Here is a 13,215-nt window from a genome sequence, read left to right on the forward strand (position 1 = left end):
CCATTCACAGTGTTATGGATGGGAAAACTACAAGTCCTGTCAGCTCGTAATTTTCAATGAACTACCAGGGCACCAGTGGCAGCTGGTGCTCAAAATATGCAGCCTCTGTGCCCATAAAATTCAGCCTCTGTGTCCCATCAATTGCAGCCACTGTCCCCCCCCCGCCCGCCTGCTATCTGGCAGCGGGTGACGGCAGCGAGCTGTGGGACGGGTAGCGTGGGTCGGGCGATGGCTCCTGTGTCCTCCGTGCGTCTCTTCTTCGCTGGAAACATTCCGAAACACGTTGGGATTTTTTTGTGATCATATCGTCTGCATGACTCCTTTTTTGGAGTCCATATGTGATCCAAACAACAAACAACTGTATATGCATATATATCCTATTCTATGATTTTAGGAATATCTAATTGTATTTTGTAATTGTCATTTTGTAATAAAATTTGTTTCTTTTTATATACTCTAGTACTTTTTACTTCTATCCCTTACTCATACTCCTACCCGTACAATCCCTTTAAGGGCATCCTCGTTTCCAAATTGTTACAATATGGGATGTGGTAGGAGTTTTCCGGGAATTAACTCTTAGGCGATTTCTCTTGATTTATTGTTTTCGCTTCTGCTAGCTGGCCAGTGGGATTGCCTGTGCCTTCAGCCAATCAGGTGACCGGTATAAGACTCATGCCTCCTGATTGGCGGAGAGGCGGTTCAGTGTTAGAAAAGCAAATATTCATGCAATGCAATGCATGAATCTATCCATTTGTCATATAGGGGGCGGCGTGACAGAGGGGGTGGTGCCCGTGTGCACTTAATGGACGGGCCGTCCCTGCAAGGCACTGTTGATCACTCTAGGTCGTTTATTGAGCTTCTTGTCAGAGTATAACTGCCTGCCTGTATTGGAGGTACAAGACCGTGGGTACAATGCTTTACAGGTCCCTAACAAAAAATAATTCTGTGCATTTATTTTTTTTGTAAAAGTGAACTTATCCTTTAAATTTGTGTCTTTTTGATTTGCCTGAAGTTTGCTGTGATTCCCTTTAAAGCGGTTGTATACCCGCTGAATTTTTTTTTTTTTACCCCTGTAAACTAAAAGGCGTAATGAGCTAGTATGCACCACATACTAGCTCATTATGAAATACTTACCTTAGAACGAGGCATCGGTATCTTACCTGGTCCACGCCGAGGTAGCTGACATGTTGCCTCGGCGTGTCTTCCGGGTATCGCGGTTCCAGCGCTGCGAGTGGCTGGAGCCACGATGTCATCACTCCCGCGCTTGCGGGCGGGAGATTTCTTTCCCGGCAAGGTCCGGCAGTTGCCGGGCCTTCAGCCGAGAATCCCCTGTGCGCATGCGCCGCTGCAGTCAGCGGCTCATAGCAAGGGGAATATCTCCTAAACCGTACAGGTTCAGGAGATATTTTTTTTACCTAAAGGTAAGCCTTATTATAGGCTTACCTGTAGGTAAAAGTGAAAAAAAAAAAAAAAAAAAAAAGACTATACAACCGCTTTAACAGCGATTTCTGTCAGTCATATACTTTAACCAGTACTAAAAGAATCAACCCAAGCAGTCACATATCAGCGCTGCTAAAAGACCAGAGACATAATAAATATTCCCGTTCAAGGTAATTTCATGAACTGCAGCAATTATCCTTATTTCTAACACATGTGACTGACTGTTCTGAAATACTTTCTCCAATTTTCTCATAATAAGCAGTCTGGGTTGAAAGTGGAATTGGACAGTTTCAAATAATTTTTCCTAAGAGACTAAATGGAGGTTTCATTAAGGAAATGGGCATTAGATTACTTGACTAAGGCCGAAAAAATGCCTTCTTATAAAATACCATTATTATTCAATCAGGGAAAACACAGTCAGCTTTTTTTTTAAAATTAGTCTTTAAAGTGACACTTAATAGCCTTAATCTCCAAAAATATTCCATACACATGCACAAAGGGGCCCTGTAATCTGCTTTTCATTAAATGTTTTACTTTGTTTTTCTGCCACCTTGTAATGCCCTCAGTGAGCTCCCAAGCCTTTCATTTTCCCCTTCACTTTTGTTTGTAGCAGTACACTTTAGTTGCAATTGTGTGCCCTGATTCATGCACACTACAAATCCTACAGTCTATCTTGGTAGCGAGAGACAGAGTGGCCATGTCCCATGCAGCCATGTCCACCCAAGAATTTAGGTTACAGCATCAAAAAAAAAAAAGAAGAAATTTGGAGGAGGCTGAGAGCAATAGAATTGATTTTTTGAGTTAAGAATACATACTTAAATAGAAATGTATTTTTTAAAAACCAGAGTTTAGTGCCACTTCAAGCTGTGCAGTCATGTATAGAGGCCCTGAATTACAAATCCGTTCTCTACAGCCGAGGTAGAGCTTCTAATATTGATGGGGAAGGTTTAGAGCTGGATGAAAAGGCTGTGTGTTTCATGGTGTGCTGGTGTCCAGAAGCCATAGAAGCAGATAGCTGTCAGTATCAGGTTTTTATGCTCTACCGTTACATTTTTTCAGACACATTTAACTAAATTTTCAGACATGCTGCTAAAAGTGTCCATATGACTTTGCCCTTATTTAAGGCACACAATCTAGATGGTCATGAAAACCAATACGTATACTTCATATACCTTTTACTGTTAGCCTTAGTCATAATGGGTAAAACAGGTGCTGTCTCACATGATATAAATCCCACTTTTAATCATTGTTATGACTGAAGCTGGGGAATAAATGTGAAATTCCTTTTTCTCACAAAGAACACAGTTTCCTATTTGACACAGTAATCATTCCCCAAAGAAATCTGCTTAGCAGATCATAAAAACTCCCTATAGTACGAAAAGGCAGCAGTACTGCAGCTGGACAGAGGGCAAATAAGAACCTTATGGATCTGTCTAGATTGTCTTATTCAGGACATTTTTAATCTTACCACATCCATGGCCATGGATAATTAAAGAGAATATGCAAAAGTGTATTTGCTTTGTAAGAATAAATCACCTCTAATGTTGGGTGTCCTACGTGTGTAGATGTTGCTGCGTTATGTAAAATTATTAGTTTAGTTTTTTTACATTTTAGAATTGGGTGCCTCAAGGCTGTGCAAAATTTCATAGGGTGCCTATAGACCAGGGGTAGGCAACCTTCGAGAGATGGAGATCTACTTGAACAACACTAATGAAGTCAAAGATCACAACCCCCCCCCCCCCCCAAAAAAATACCAAAACAGTAATGCCCTGTACACACGGTCTGATTTTCCGACGGAAAATGTGTGATAGGACCTTGTTGTCGGAAATTCCAACCGTGTGTAGGCTCCATCACACATTTTCCATCGGATTTTCCGACACACAAAGTTTGAGAGCAGGATATAAAATTTTCCGACAACAAAATCCGTTGTCGGAAATTCCGATCGTGTGTACACAAATCCGACGGACAAAGTGCCACGCATGCTCAGAATAAATAAAGAGATGAAAGCTATTGGCCACTGCCCCGTTTATAGTCCCGACGTACGTGTTTTACGTCACCGAGTTTAGAACGATCGGATTTTCCGACAACTTTGTGTGACCGTGTGTATGCAGGACAAGTTTGAGCCAACATCCGTCGGAAAAAATCCTAGGATTTTGTTGTCGGAATGTCCAAAGTCCGACCGTGTGTACGGGGCATAAGACCGACCTTTTTTTTTCTTTTTATATTTTTTTTTTGTTCTGAGTAAAAATATTACAAGAGAGTGCGGGGTTTAGGGGTGTGTTGCACTCAGAATGCAGGATTCAGGAGTGACTGCTTTGCGCTAAGAATGCAGGGTTCAGAAATGAGTGCGTTGCGCTCAGAATGCAGGGATCAGGAGTGGGCATTTTGCGCTCAGAATGCAGGGTTCAGGAGTGAGCGTGTTGCGCTCAGAATGCAGGGTTCAGGAGTGAGCGTGTTGCGCTCAGAATGCAGGGTTCAGGAGTGAGCGTGTTGCGCTCAGAATGCAGGGTTCAGGAGTGAGCGTGTTGCGCTCAGAATGCAGGGTTCAGGAGTGAGCGTGTTGCGCTCAGAATGCAGGGTTCAGGAGTGAGCGTGTTGCGCTCAGAATGCAGGGATCAGGAGTGAGCGTGTTGCGCTCAGAATGCAGGGATCAGGAGTGAGCGTGTTGCGCTCAGAATGCAGGGTTCAGGAGTGAGTGTGTTGCGCTCAGAATGCAGAGTTCGGGAGTGAGTGTGTTGCGCTCAGAATGCAGGGTTCGGGAGTGAGCGTGTTGCGCTCAGAATGCAGGGATCAGGAGTGAGCGTGTTGCGCTCAGAATGCAGGGTTCAGGAGTGAGTGTGTTGCGCTCAGAATACAGGGATCAGGAGTGAATGCGTTGCGCTCAGAATGCAGGGATCAGGAGTGCATTACACTCAGAATGCAGGGATTGGGGGGGTTTGAAGGGTGGTAGAGGACACTGCTATGGGGGTGAGTCTGCCCATAACAGTGTCCTCTGCCCCCTTCACATCACCACCCCCACCCCCAGTGGTGTCTTCTGCCCCCATCAACCCCCCCATAGCAGTAACTTCTGCCCCCCCCCCCTTTCCTCCCATAGCAGTGTCTTACTTGCTTCCACAGAAGACCGGGAGGCAGCACAGAGGGACAGAGGGCGGGAGCTGGCAGAATCAGTTGTCATATTAGCAAGTTGGTGATTGATTGCTTAGGACCATCCTTTGTCCTAGCAACCAATCACCAGCGGATTAACTTAAAATGTTCATTTGGCCGGCTCCTTCCCCCACCCTTAGTCCTGAGCTGTGCTTCCTCCCGGTCTGCGCTGTTCGCTGATAACAGCCGCAGAGGAGGCTAGGGGCAGGAGGGAGCTAGAGCCTGGGATCGGGACACAGAAAGCGTGGCGGAGCTGCGGAGGAGGTGGAAGGGAGAAAGAGCCTGGGACCTGGACATAGAAGACACAGCGGAGCCGCGGTGGAGGCTGGGAGGAAGTTAAGGACTGGCACATAGAAGGCGGGGGTCAGCGGCGCAGGAAGCTGTTCGCGGTCTACCTGTCACCTGCAGGCGGTTGACCGGTGGACCACGATCGATGGGTTGCTGAACCCCGCCATAGACCATGTACACAGAAACACTGTATACATCCAAAAAAATAATATTTAAATTAAATAGTAGGAAAAAACAAAAAAAATATAATTACCTTACAGTCTTCCTTTTCCATACAGTGCCTAGGCAAGGCTGATGTCACTGATTTATCTGCCATGAGATCCTGAGAGTTATGGAATCTAAATCTCAAAACAAAATGCTTTCCCAGAAGGCCCATGAGGTCATCTTTCTGTGACATCAACCTAGTCTAGGCCCAGTAGGCAGAAACCAAGATGTAAGGCAAGTATGTTTTTCAGTTTTTCCCTAATGTGTGATATTTTAGAATGTTTAATTATGCATTTTTACATAGGAGGGTTGGTGTTTAAGACTAGGTTCACACTGCTGTGATCTGATTTTGATCCAATTTTCAGTGCGATTATGTAGTGCAACTTGGATGTGGTTTGCATATTTTATGGAGCCAAAATCATGCTGGAATTGCACCAAAGTAGGAACCAAAACAGGAACCTTTTCCAAAACCACGCCATGCTGAGTTGTGTTATTGTGAACTGGCACCATTAAAAACAGGCGATTGCCCTTGTCATGCAATCCTGTGCAACTCAAGTCGCATCTGAAATCGCACTAGTGTGAATGGAGCCTAAAAAATGAGTTGGCCTTGCATTTTGACGTATGGTCTGCTGCAAGGGATGTCAAAGTCCAAAGTATCATTCAAACGAAGCCTCAAAGCAAGCATGACTGCTGTGCTATCTCCTTAGCTAACCTATAGTGCTCTGGGAGGTCTTTATCATGTATTAATCCTCCACAAAGTTTGTATACATAGTGTAAAAAAACAGAAAGCGGCAGTTCAAAATAAATAAATTATATATATATATATATATACACATATATACATACATACATACACACACTAGCAACATCTGATCGATCAGAAAGCGGCAGTTCAAAAAAAAAGTTTTTTATATATAAAGCAGTAGAAACAACTGATCGATCCAAAACTATTCTAGTTTTCCGTAGATCTGTTACTTTTAGAAAAGGAGTAAAAGCATATTTATATCCATGTGTTTGGTAGCCATGGGTATATGCTTATCTCTCCTGACAAGGGAAAATACAGGAAAATACATATTGGAACTACAGACAACATGCTGGCACTAGCAACTCTATTCAAAGCAAAGAAAGCATTCTCAAGGTGCCTAAACTGAACACAATTTCCCATGCATTAGGAACATAGCATAGTAGGAGACTGTATCCAAGATTATTAGGGATTATTATTCCCTATTAGGAATTAGGGAGATCATTCTATTGTGGACCCCTAAAGTAATAAAAACACAGCTGTTGCCTGAACCGAACAGTGTCCACTCTAACAGAATTTTGTGAAATTTTAATTCTTTTTGCTTTACTTGTTTTGGATTAAATAAGAAAACATATCGAAAGTTAAACTTGTAATGAGAAAAATATGGGTGTTACTACTGACTGCTTCCTGAAAAGACCAATTGCTTGGCTTGTCTCTGGCTACAAAATGAGTCACTGAGCTGGAACAAATATGACGATCGGCAAGATCAACGTGAAGTCAGAACTCTTTATCTACATACTGGATCTTGGTCATGTTGACCCAGTACAGAAGCCACTATCAACATGGATCAGGGAACTAACATTCTCAGAAGAAGAGGCAAGTAATGGTGACCTCCACATTTTCCTGTAAAAGAAGTAGCAAAAACAGCATATATTCTCTGAGGTTGTGTCACTATAGCCTACAGTCTATGTGGCCTTTTGCACAATATCAAGGCTGTGTGAATATAGATTAGATTTTAGGCACAGTGTTAACACTGCAAAGTGTCCCTGGAAATCACCTTAAAACATTATATTATATGGCACATGTCCAAATACAGCATGTGCTGAAAATAAGATATGATTGCACAGAATAGCCATTGTTTGAAGGTATGTGACCAGGTTAAAAACTTTTTTTTAATTCATATAGTTGATATGTAACCAGGAGTGAACATGTACTTACTCAGCTGTGGAGAATGCTTGTTCAAAGTTCTGTTTGGGATTTGAAGGCTCCAGAGCATCGTAATCAAAGGCTTCAGGGAAGAATGAATGTACAAGGGCACAAAAAGCCATGCCATCACTCCAGCTCGAAGAAAAATTCTGTAGATCGATTTTCTGATCACAGAAAACAAAGACACAGAAAGAAAGGACATAATGTGTTATTACCCATATACTAATCTTATAAACACCACAGTAAGATTAAATGTGCTACTACAAGGCTACAAATATAGTAAAACATATTGAACTTCATTAGGCATCAATGTCAGTAAAAATATACAGTATATAAAAGACCACCTTTTTAAAAAAAATTTGGATTAAAAGGGGAAGGGTTAGTTTCTTTGACAAGTTTTTTTTTTTTTTTTTTATTGAGGTCTGTGTCCCCACTAGGGACATTTAACCCTTCTATTTGTGCTGACTACTACTGTCACTGAGGTTTAGAGTTCTCTTGAGAGCAAAAGGTGAGGGGACACCTGTTCTGGTGACAATTGTCCAAGATGGGAATTTCCCGCACTTTGAGGAGCTCTCCTCTCACTTCCGATTACCACTTCAAGACAACAAAAAAATAGAACATAAATAAATCTGATAGACGTTTTAACCCTTCCCTACTCTATTCAAAATGATAGAAACTGTTTTGACTATACATACACTTTAAAATGACCAGAGACAAGATAATTAGGCTTTAAAGTGTCACTAAACCCACATCATAAAAAGCTATTGATAAATGGTGTATTACATGCTATTAATACTAACTCTGTCACTATAAGATTAGTTTTCTGTATTCTGCAAAAAAATAAGTTGATCCTGCTGTTCTCTATCCCCCCCCCTTCTGTCCAAGTCTCCAATTGGGGATTTTGCAGAGCAGTGTTGGCAGCTCTGCACATGCTCAGTTTTGAGTGAGCTTCTATGCTGAGCATTTCCTCCCCATCAGATCTGAGCAGCTCATGTGACTATAGAGTCACACATGTGGGCGTATACACAGTGATAAATGAAAACCCACTCCCTCCCTCCTCCTCCATGCTCATTAACCATTTAAACACAATGGGGGTGGGATATTACATGTAGACTGATGGAGGCTTCACCTCCCTCTCATTCTAAGACACAGGCTGGAAGGCCTGTGACTGGAAGAAATCCACCCACACCATGTTATTTCCACAAAATCAAAGATTTGATTTTAACTATATATTTGTATGACAATTTAAAACCATTTATTGACATTAATTATTTTTACTATGTATCCCAAAGGCTGTTTTTTTTTATTTTGAACATGTGACCAGCAGCAGAGCATAAGAATCTCCTACTGCTTATGTTTCCCTGCAGATAGACTGGGAATGACCTGGGTCATTTGACTTAGGAAAAGGGTACTTAGATTTTTTTTAAAATTAAAATAATTACAGTGCCATCATCCACATACAGAAATAGAAGGGCCCAGGGACAGTGTAAATTAAACAGAGTGTGTTACTGTGTTTAGTACCACTTTAAGAAATGGCCTCTGGACAAATACATTTACCATTACAACTCACACATGTAAACTATATTCTCTTTTGCAATACTGTAAAAGTTGGGCGATCAGGGAGTAGATTTTGAAATCAGAATCATAAGGATTCAATAGAACATAGATAATGACTATAAAATTGTCTGTTTGAACTTGAGTGTTTAAAGACTACACAGAATTTTCAAGTTTTCAAATGTGGAATTGTTGGGTTGAAAAGGTAAGAGATTGCCAATGGGAGGCAGTTCAAAATTCATTTTCCCAGGCATAAAACATAGGAAAGCATTTGGGTCATTTTAGAACAACGCTTTAGTACAGAAGCATCAAAAAGCTACAGTGAGGAAAAAGATGCATAAAAGAATTCTGGAGCAAGATATATGCCCCAGACTGAAACTGCCTATGTACACTGAACAGGAATTCAGATACTCTCAGGACATCCAAAAGCAGTCCAACCTCCAACAATTACCCTGAAAAGGATTGGACATTGCTTGCAGCCTAGGAGCTGTTTGAGGGGTCAATGCCCAAATTTGATTTCATATGAGGTGGAGCCAGATCAGGAACTACCTGATTGCACTTACATTCATACGTCAGTAAACATGCAATTCACAGTATCAGCTTAAATCTGCAGTGATCGGTTGGAAGCAATCCCCAGAAGGATTGTCTGCCCAATAGTGCCTATTGACATCATCACACTGGGGATCGTTTCCAACTTATCACTGCGGATCTAAGCTGATACTGAGAATTTCATGTATACTGTCTTATGAATGCAAGTGCAATATTACTTATTGATTTTAAAACAGTAAGTGGTGAACACTATGGAGCATCTCATTGTTCTTTTATGATTATATGAGCTTGGAAGTGGCACCAGATAGTGAAGTGGATTCTTCAATCGAACTTGGACAAATGAGGGCACACCCTGAGAGTGCACGTGGGTGACAGGGTGTTCTGAAGCTGTTGTTGCACAAGATGGTGTATAGTATCCATATTAATGGATCAAAACCTGAAGCTGTTGTTTCATAAACTAGTTATATTATTTACATTATTATATGGAACTTTATGTTCCTTTATTTAACGACCACAAGTTCATACATGGTTAATAACCAGAAGTATATATGAGCACTTTTATTTATTTCGTTATATTATTGGTATATGCCACGTGGTATTTCATGTTTGGTGTACTCAAAAGGAGTACTGCGCTGTTGCTATTGAACAATATATATTTTTTAGAGAATAGTGCTGGAGCATGTTTAGGGCACCCCATGGTCAATGTGCATGAAGAGTTGTGCACATGTTATCCAAAAAGTCCTGAGTGTATGAAGATGTCGCTGAGAACAGGCCAGGGGACTCAGTCCTTTCTAAGAGACCTGAGTAAGACTTGGATGATGCGGGCCCTAAAACTGGAGGTACCAGCTTCCAAATAGCAAGTGTTGGTTCCCTTGGGGGATACGGAGCAGACGCCCTTAGAACCTTTCGGGAAATACAGGCTGGGGTCACCCCTAGCATGGATACTGGCTCCTCTGTGTCCTATGTGTAGACATATTGTACCATGTAGCTAACTAGACCAAGTGTGGCACAAGGCCTCAGTTGCTCACAAACCCTGACATCTACTGCAGATGATGGTTAAGCGGCTGAAGGTGACTAGATCACTGTAGGTGGAGATTGGTAACAGAGCAGAAAATGGGTGTAACGAGGTGCGTGCAAGCAGGACCAGCAGCAGGATGGTTCTTCCCCTTCACTGAATGGCGGGAAAGTGAAAAGGACATTCATCTAAAACGCCAACAAAAAATGTATGCATGCTGGGAGTAGGAGGAATTATCCTTTGTTTAGTCTGCAATTTTTCTATTGTTTGCCAGTGTCCAGTCCTCCTGTAGGTAGCAGTATAACCAAACAGTGTTTGAATTCCTTTATCCCTCAATGGATGGTCTATGTAACCTAGCTGCCTATGGTGCAAGATCTCCTTAATGTGCCTAAAAATTCTCCTAGGGCAGAAATTGTGTCCCGACACAAAGGGGTTGATTTACTAAAGGTATATAGACTCTGCACTTTAGTAAACGTGGTAAAGCTTCACTTTGTAAAAAGTACCCAATCACATGCAAGGAAAAAAAAAAAAAACGCCTTTTTGCTTGCACATGATTGGATGATGAAAATCAGCAGAGGTTCTGCTCATTTACTAAGCTCTGGAGCAGGTGCACTTAGACTATCATTACACTGACACCAATGAAGCTGACTGGAGGGAGGTTATTGTCACACTGACACCAATGAAGCTGTGTGTTTGTGTGTTTATCACCCTTACACCAATGAAGCTGACAGAAAAGGGTGGGGTTATTATACTGACACCAATCAAGCTGGCTCAGTGGTTATCACAGTGACACAGATAGAGCTTACAGTAGGGAGGGAGGTTATCTTTATGCTTACAACAATGAAGCAGGTTGGGGGGTGGGTATTATCACAATGCCAGATGCCGCCAAGAGGTGTTGCTGGGTGGAGGGCCATAAAAGTATTGCTATGCGGCCCCTGTTGCAATTGTGTTCTAAAGTGAGGAGTGAAAACTGACTATGCAAATACAACTACAGTTCCTCTGCATACTAGTATGTGGTACACACAGATTTATTACAGAAGAGCAGACATTACCTTGTAGCCAATTGTTTTGGATCGGCACCATTCCAAGAGGATCTGTTTAATGCTGCTGGCACTAGCTACTCCAAAACTCTGAGACCTTTTCAGCTTCACCTTGGATTCCCCCTTGCCTCTAAAAATAGCACAAAGGAAAACGTTTAATAATCAAGTGACCTGCTTATAAAGCACAGAAGGGCTATGATTTCCCCCCATACACATAACAGAGGATATTAAAAAGGAAATGAGAAGGCAATTCTGCAGAGAAATACAGCTAATACTTTAAGTATATAATATTAACATTATTAAACACTGCTCCCAAAACTAAAAATAGTACTCAGAACATTATTATCACATACTTACAGCTAAATTAAAGGACCCAAACAGTTTACACTTTATCAAATGCAGGGCTTTTTTTCTCAGAGAATAAGTGCAGGAACTCCCCCCGTCTGAGTCACCCCTTGTCTCTGCCCCTACCCACCTTTGACCACCGTCCCTTGATTCCACCCCCTACCCACCTACCAGTACTGCCCCTTTTAGAGAATACAGAACCAAGTATCATTTTGTGGTGCTAAATCATTTGTATGGAACATGTTAATGATAAAAAGAAAAGCAGTAAAATAGATCCCCTGCAGCCAGGAACAATATAATTCCAGCAACAGATCCCCACACAACAATAGACTCCCCCAGCAACAATGGTCTCCACCCCAACAATAGATTCCCTGCAGCAACAGTGAACCACCCACAACAAAATATCACACCCAGTAACAAAGTATCCACCTAAGCAACATTAGACCCCCCCCCCCCCAGGAGCAACAACAGATCTCCCAGCAGCCAGTAGAAATAGACCTCTCCCTCAACAGTAGATCCTTTCCAGCAACATAAGACCCCCCCCAGCAACAATTGATTCCCCATCAGCAATAATAGACCGTCACACAAAATCAGATCCCCACCAGTGACAATAGATCCCCCAGCAGCCAACATCAATAGACCCTCCAACACACCCCACACCCCATGCTATTACATACATTCAGTGCTGGAGGTGCCGGAACTGCGTTCCCCCGCGTTCCCGCTGAAAAAAAGCCCTGATCAAATGTATTGCCAATACTGGCAAATGGAATGGTTAATATTCTCCCTACAGAAATAAATTATTTAAATGAAAGAACCAAAAAGCAGTCAGTATACTTAAATAAAAATACTACAAAGGAAAGAAAATAAAATATTTAATACTCTAACCTGTCATAACAGATGTGCACATTCAGGTAGGAATAAGTAATGTTGTGTTTATTCGGTAAATTATTAGTCTCAAATATGATGTTCTTTCAAAAAGTCGGACTGTCCCTAAATGTATAGATTGTTGTACAGTCTAATTTCATATTCATAATACTTACATACAGGAATTGCATTTTCATTGTACACACAAATCCCCTGATATTAAAAAGACCATCTGAGTTGTTTAGCTTCTGAAGACGCCCAGTGGGAGGGGCGAAACGTGTCAAGCGGGGACAAACAGTGATGTACTTCTGGTATTTAAATTGCATGCAGAGGCAGCGAACTGACCCTTGAGTATATGCTTATGTTTTAAGCCGCAAACGTGAGCGTAATCGTTTTTGTATACAAATTTTATTAAAGTCAAAACTTTATTATGCTATGGAGATTGATTAATGATTTTTCATGATACACTGCACTGCAACTGAACCATACTACTGGCAGAGACGAGGGAAAGGAGATGCCATTCACCACACCAGGATACTGTAATTGATATATCTTGACTCTAAGAGTCGGTGAGTGGGGAGTGCAGGCAGGGAGCATGGAGGATTGGAATTTGCACCTTAGAGACTCATCTGCACGAGCACTTTGATTTGCACAATGGACTTTATTTGTTAAGATTGTTTTCCTAAGCACTTTAATCAGCACAGTTCACTATTGTTGTATATAGAACTTATGAATTGTTTAGATTTTAATTTTATTTATCTTTGAGCAGATTGCAAATTTATGGCTAGAGCAGCAATTGGTTTTTCACCATTCATTTGAGTTGT

At 41.6% G+C, this 13,215-nt stretch overlaps 1 protein-coding gene across 2 annotated transcripts in view; it reads right to left on the reverse strand.

The window, feature by feature from the left end:
• Positions 1-13,215, reverse strand: part of LOC141128938 (smoothelin-like protein 2) — a 153,404-nt gene that overhangs the window by 23,452 nt on the left and 116,737 nt on the right. For both annotated transcript variants that reach the window (XM_073616598.1, XM_073616597.1), the window contains 2 exons: positions 11,195-11,312; positions 7,037-7,188 (listed from right to left, as the gene is read on the reverse strand). In XM_073616598.1, coding sequence (XP_073472699.1) covers positions 7,037-7,188; positions 11,195-11,312 — 270 coding nt within the window. The remainder of the gene's footprint in view (positions 1-7,036; positions 7,189-11,194; positions 11,313-13,215) is intronic.

The sequence above is a fragment of the Aquarana catesbeiana genome, linkage group LG02, assembly GCF_042186555.1.
Source record: "Aquarana catesbeiana isolate 2022-GZ linkage group LG02, ASM4218655v1, whole genome shotgun sequence".
Classification (NCBI taxonomy): Eukaryota; Metazoa; Chordata; class Amphibia; order Anura; family Ranidae; genus Aquarana; species Aquarana catesbeiana.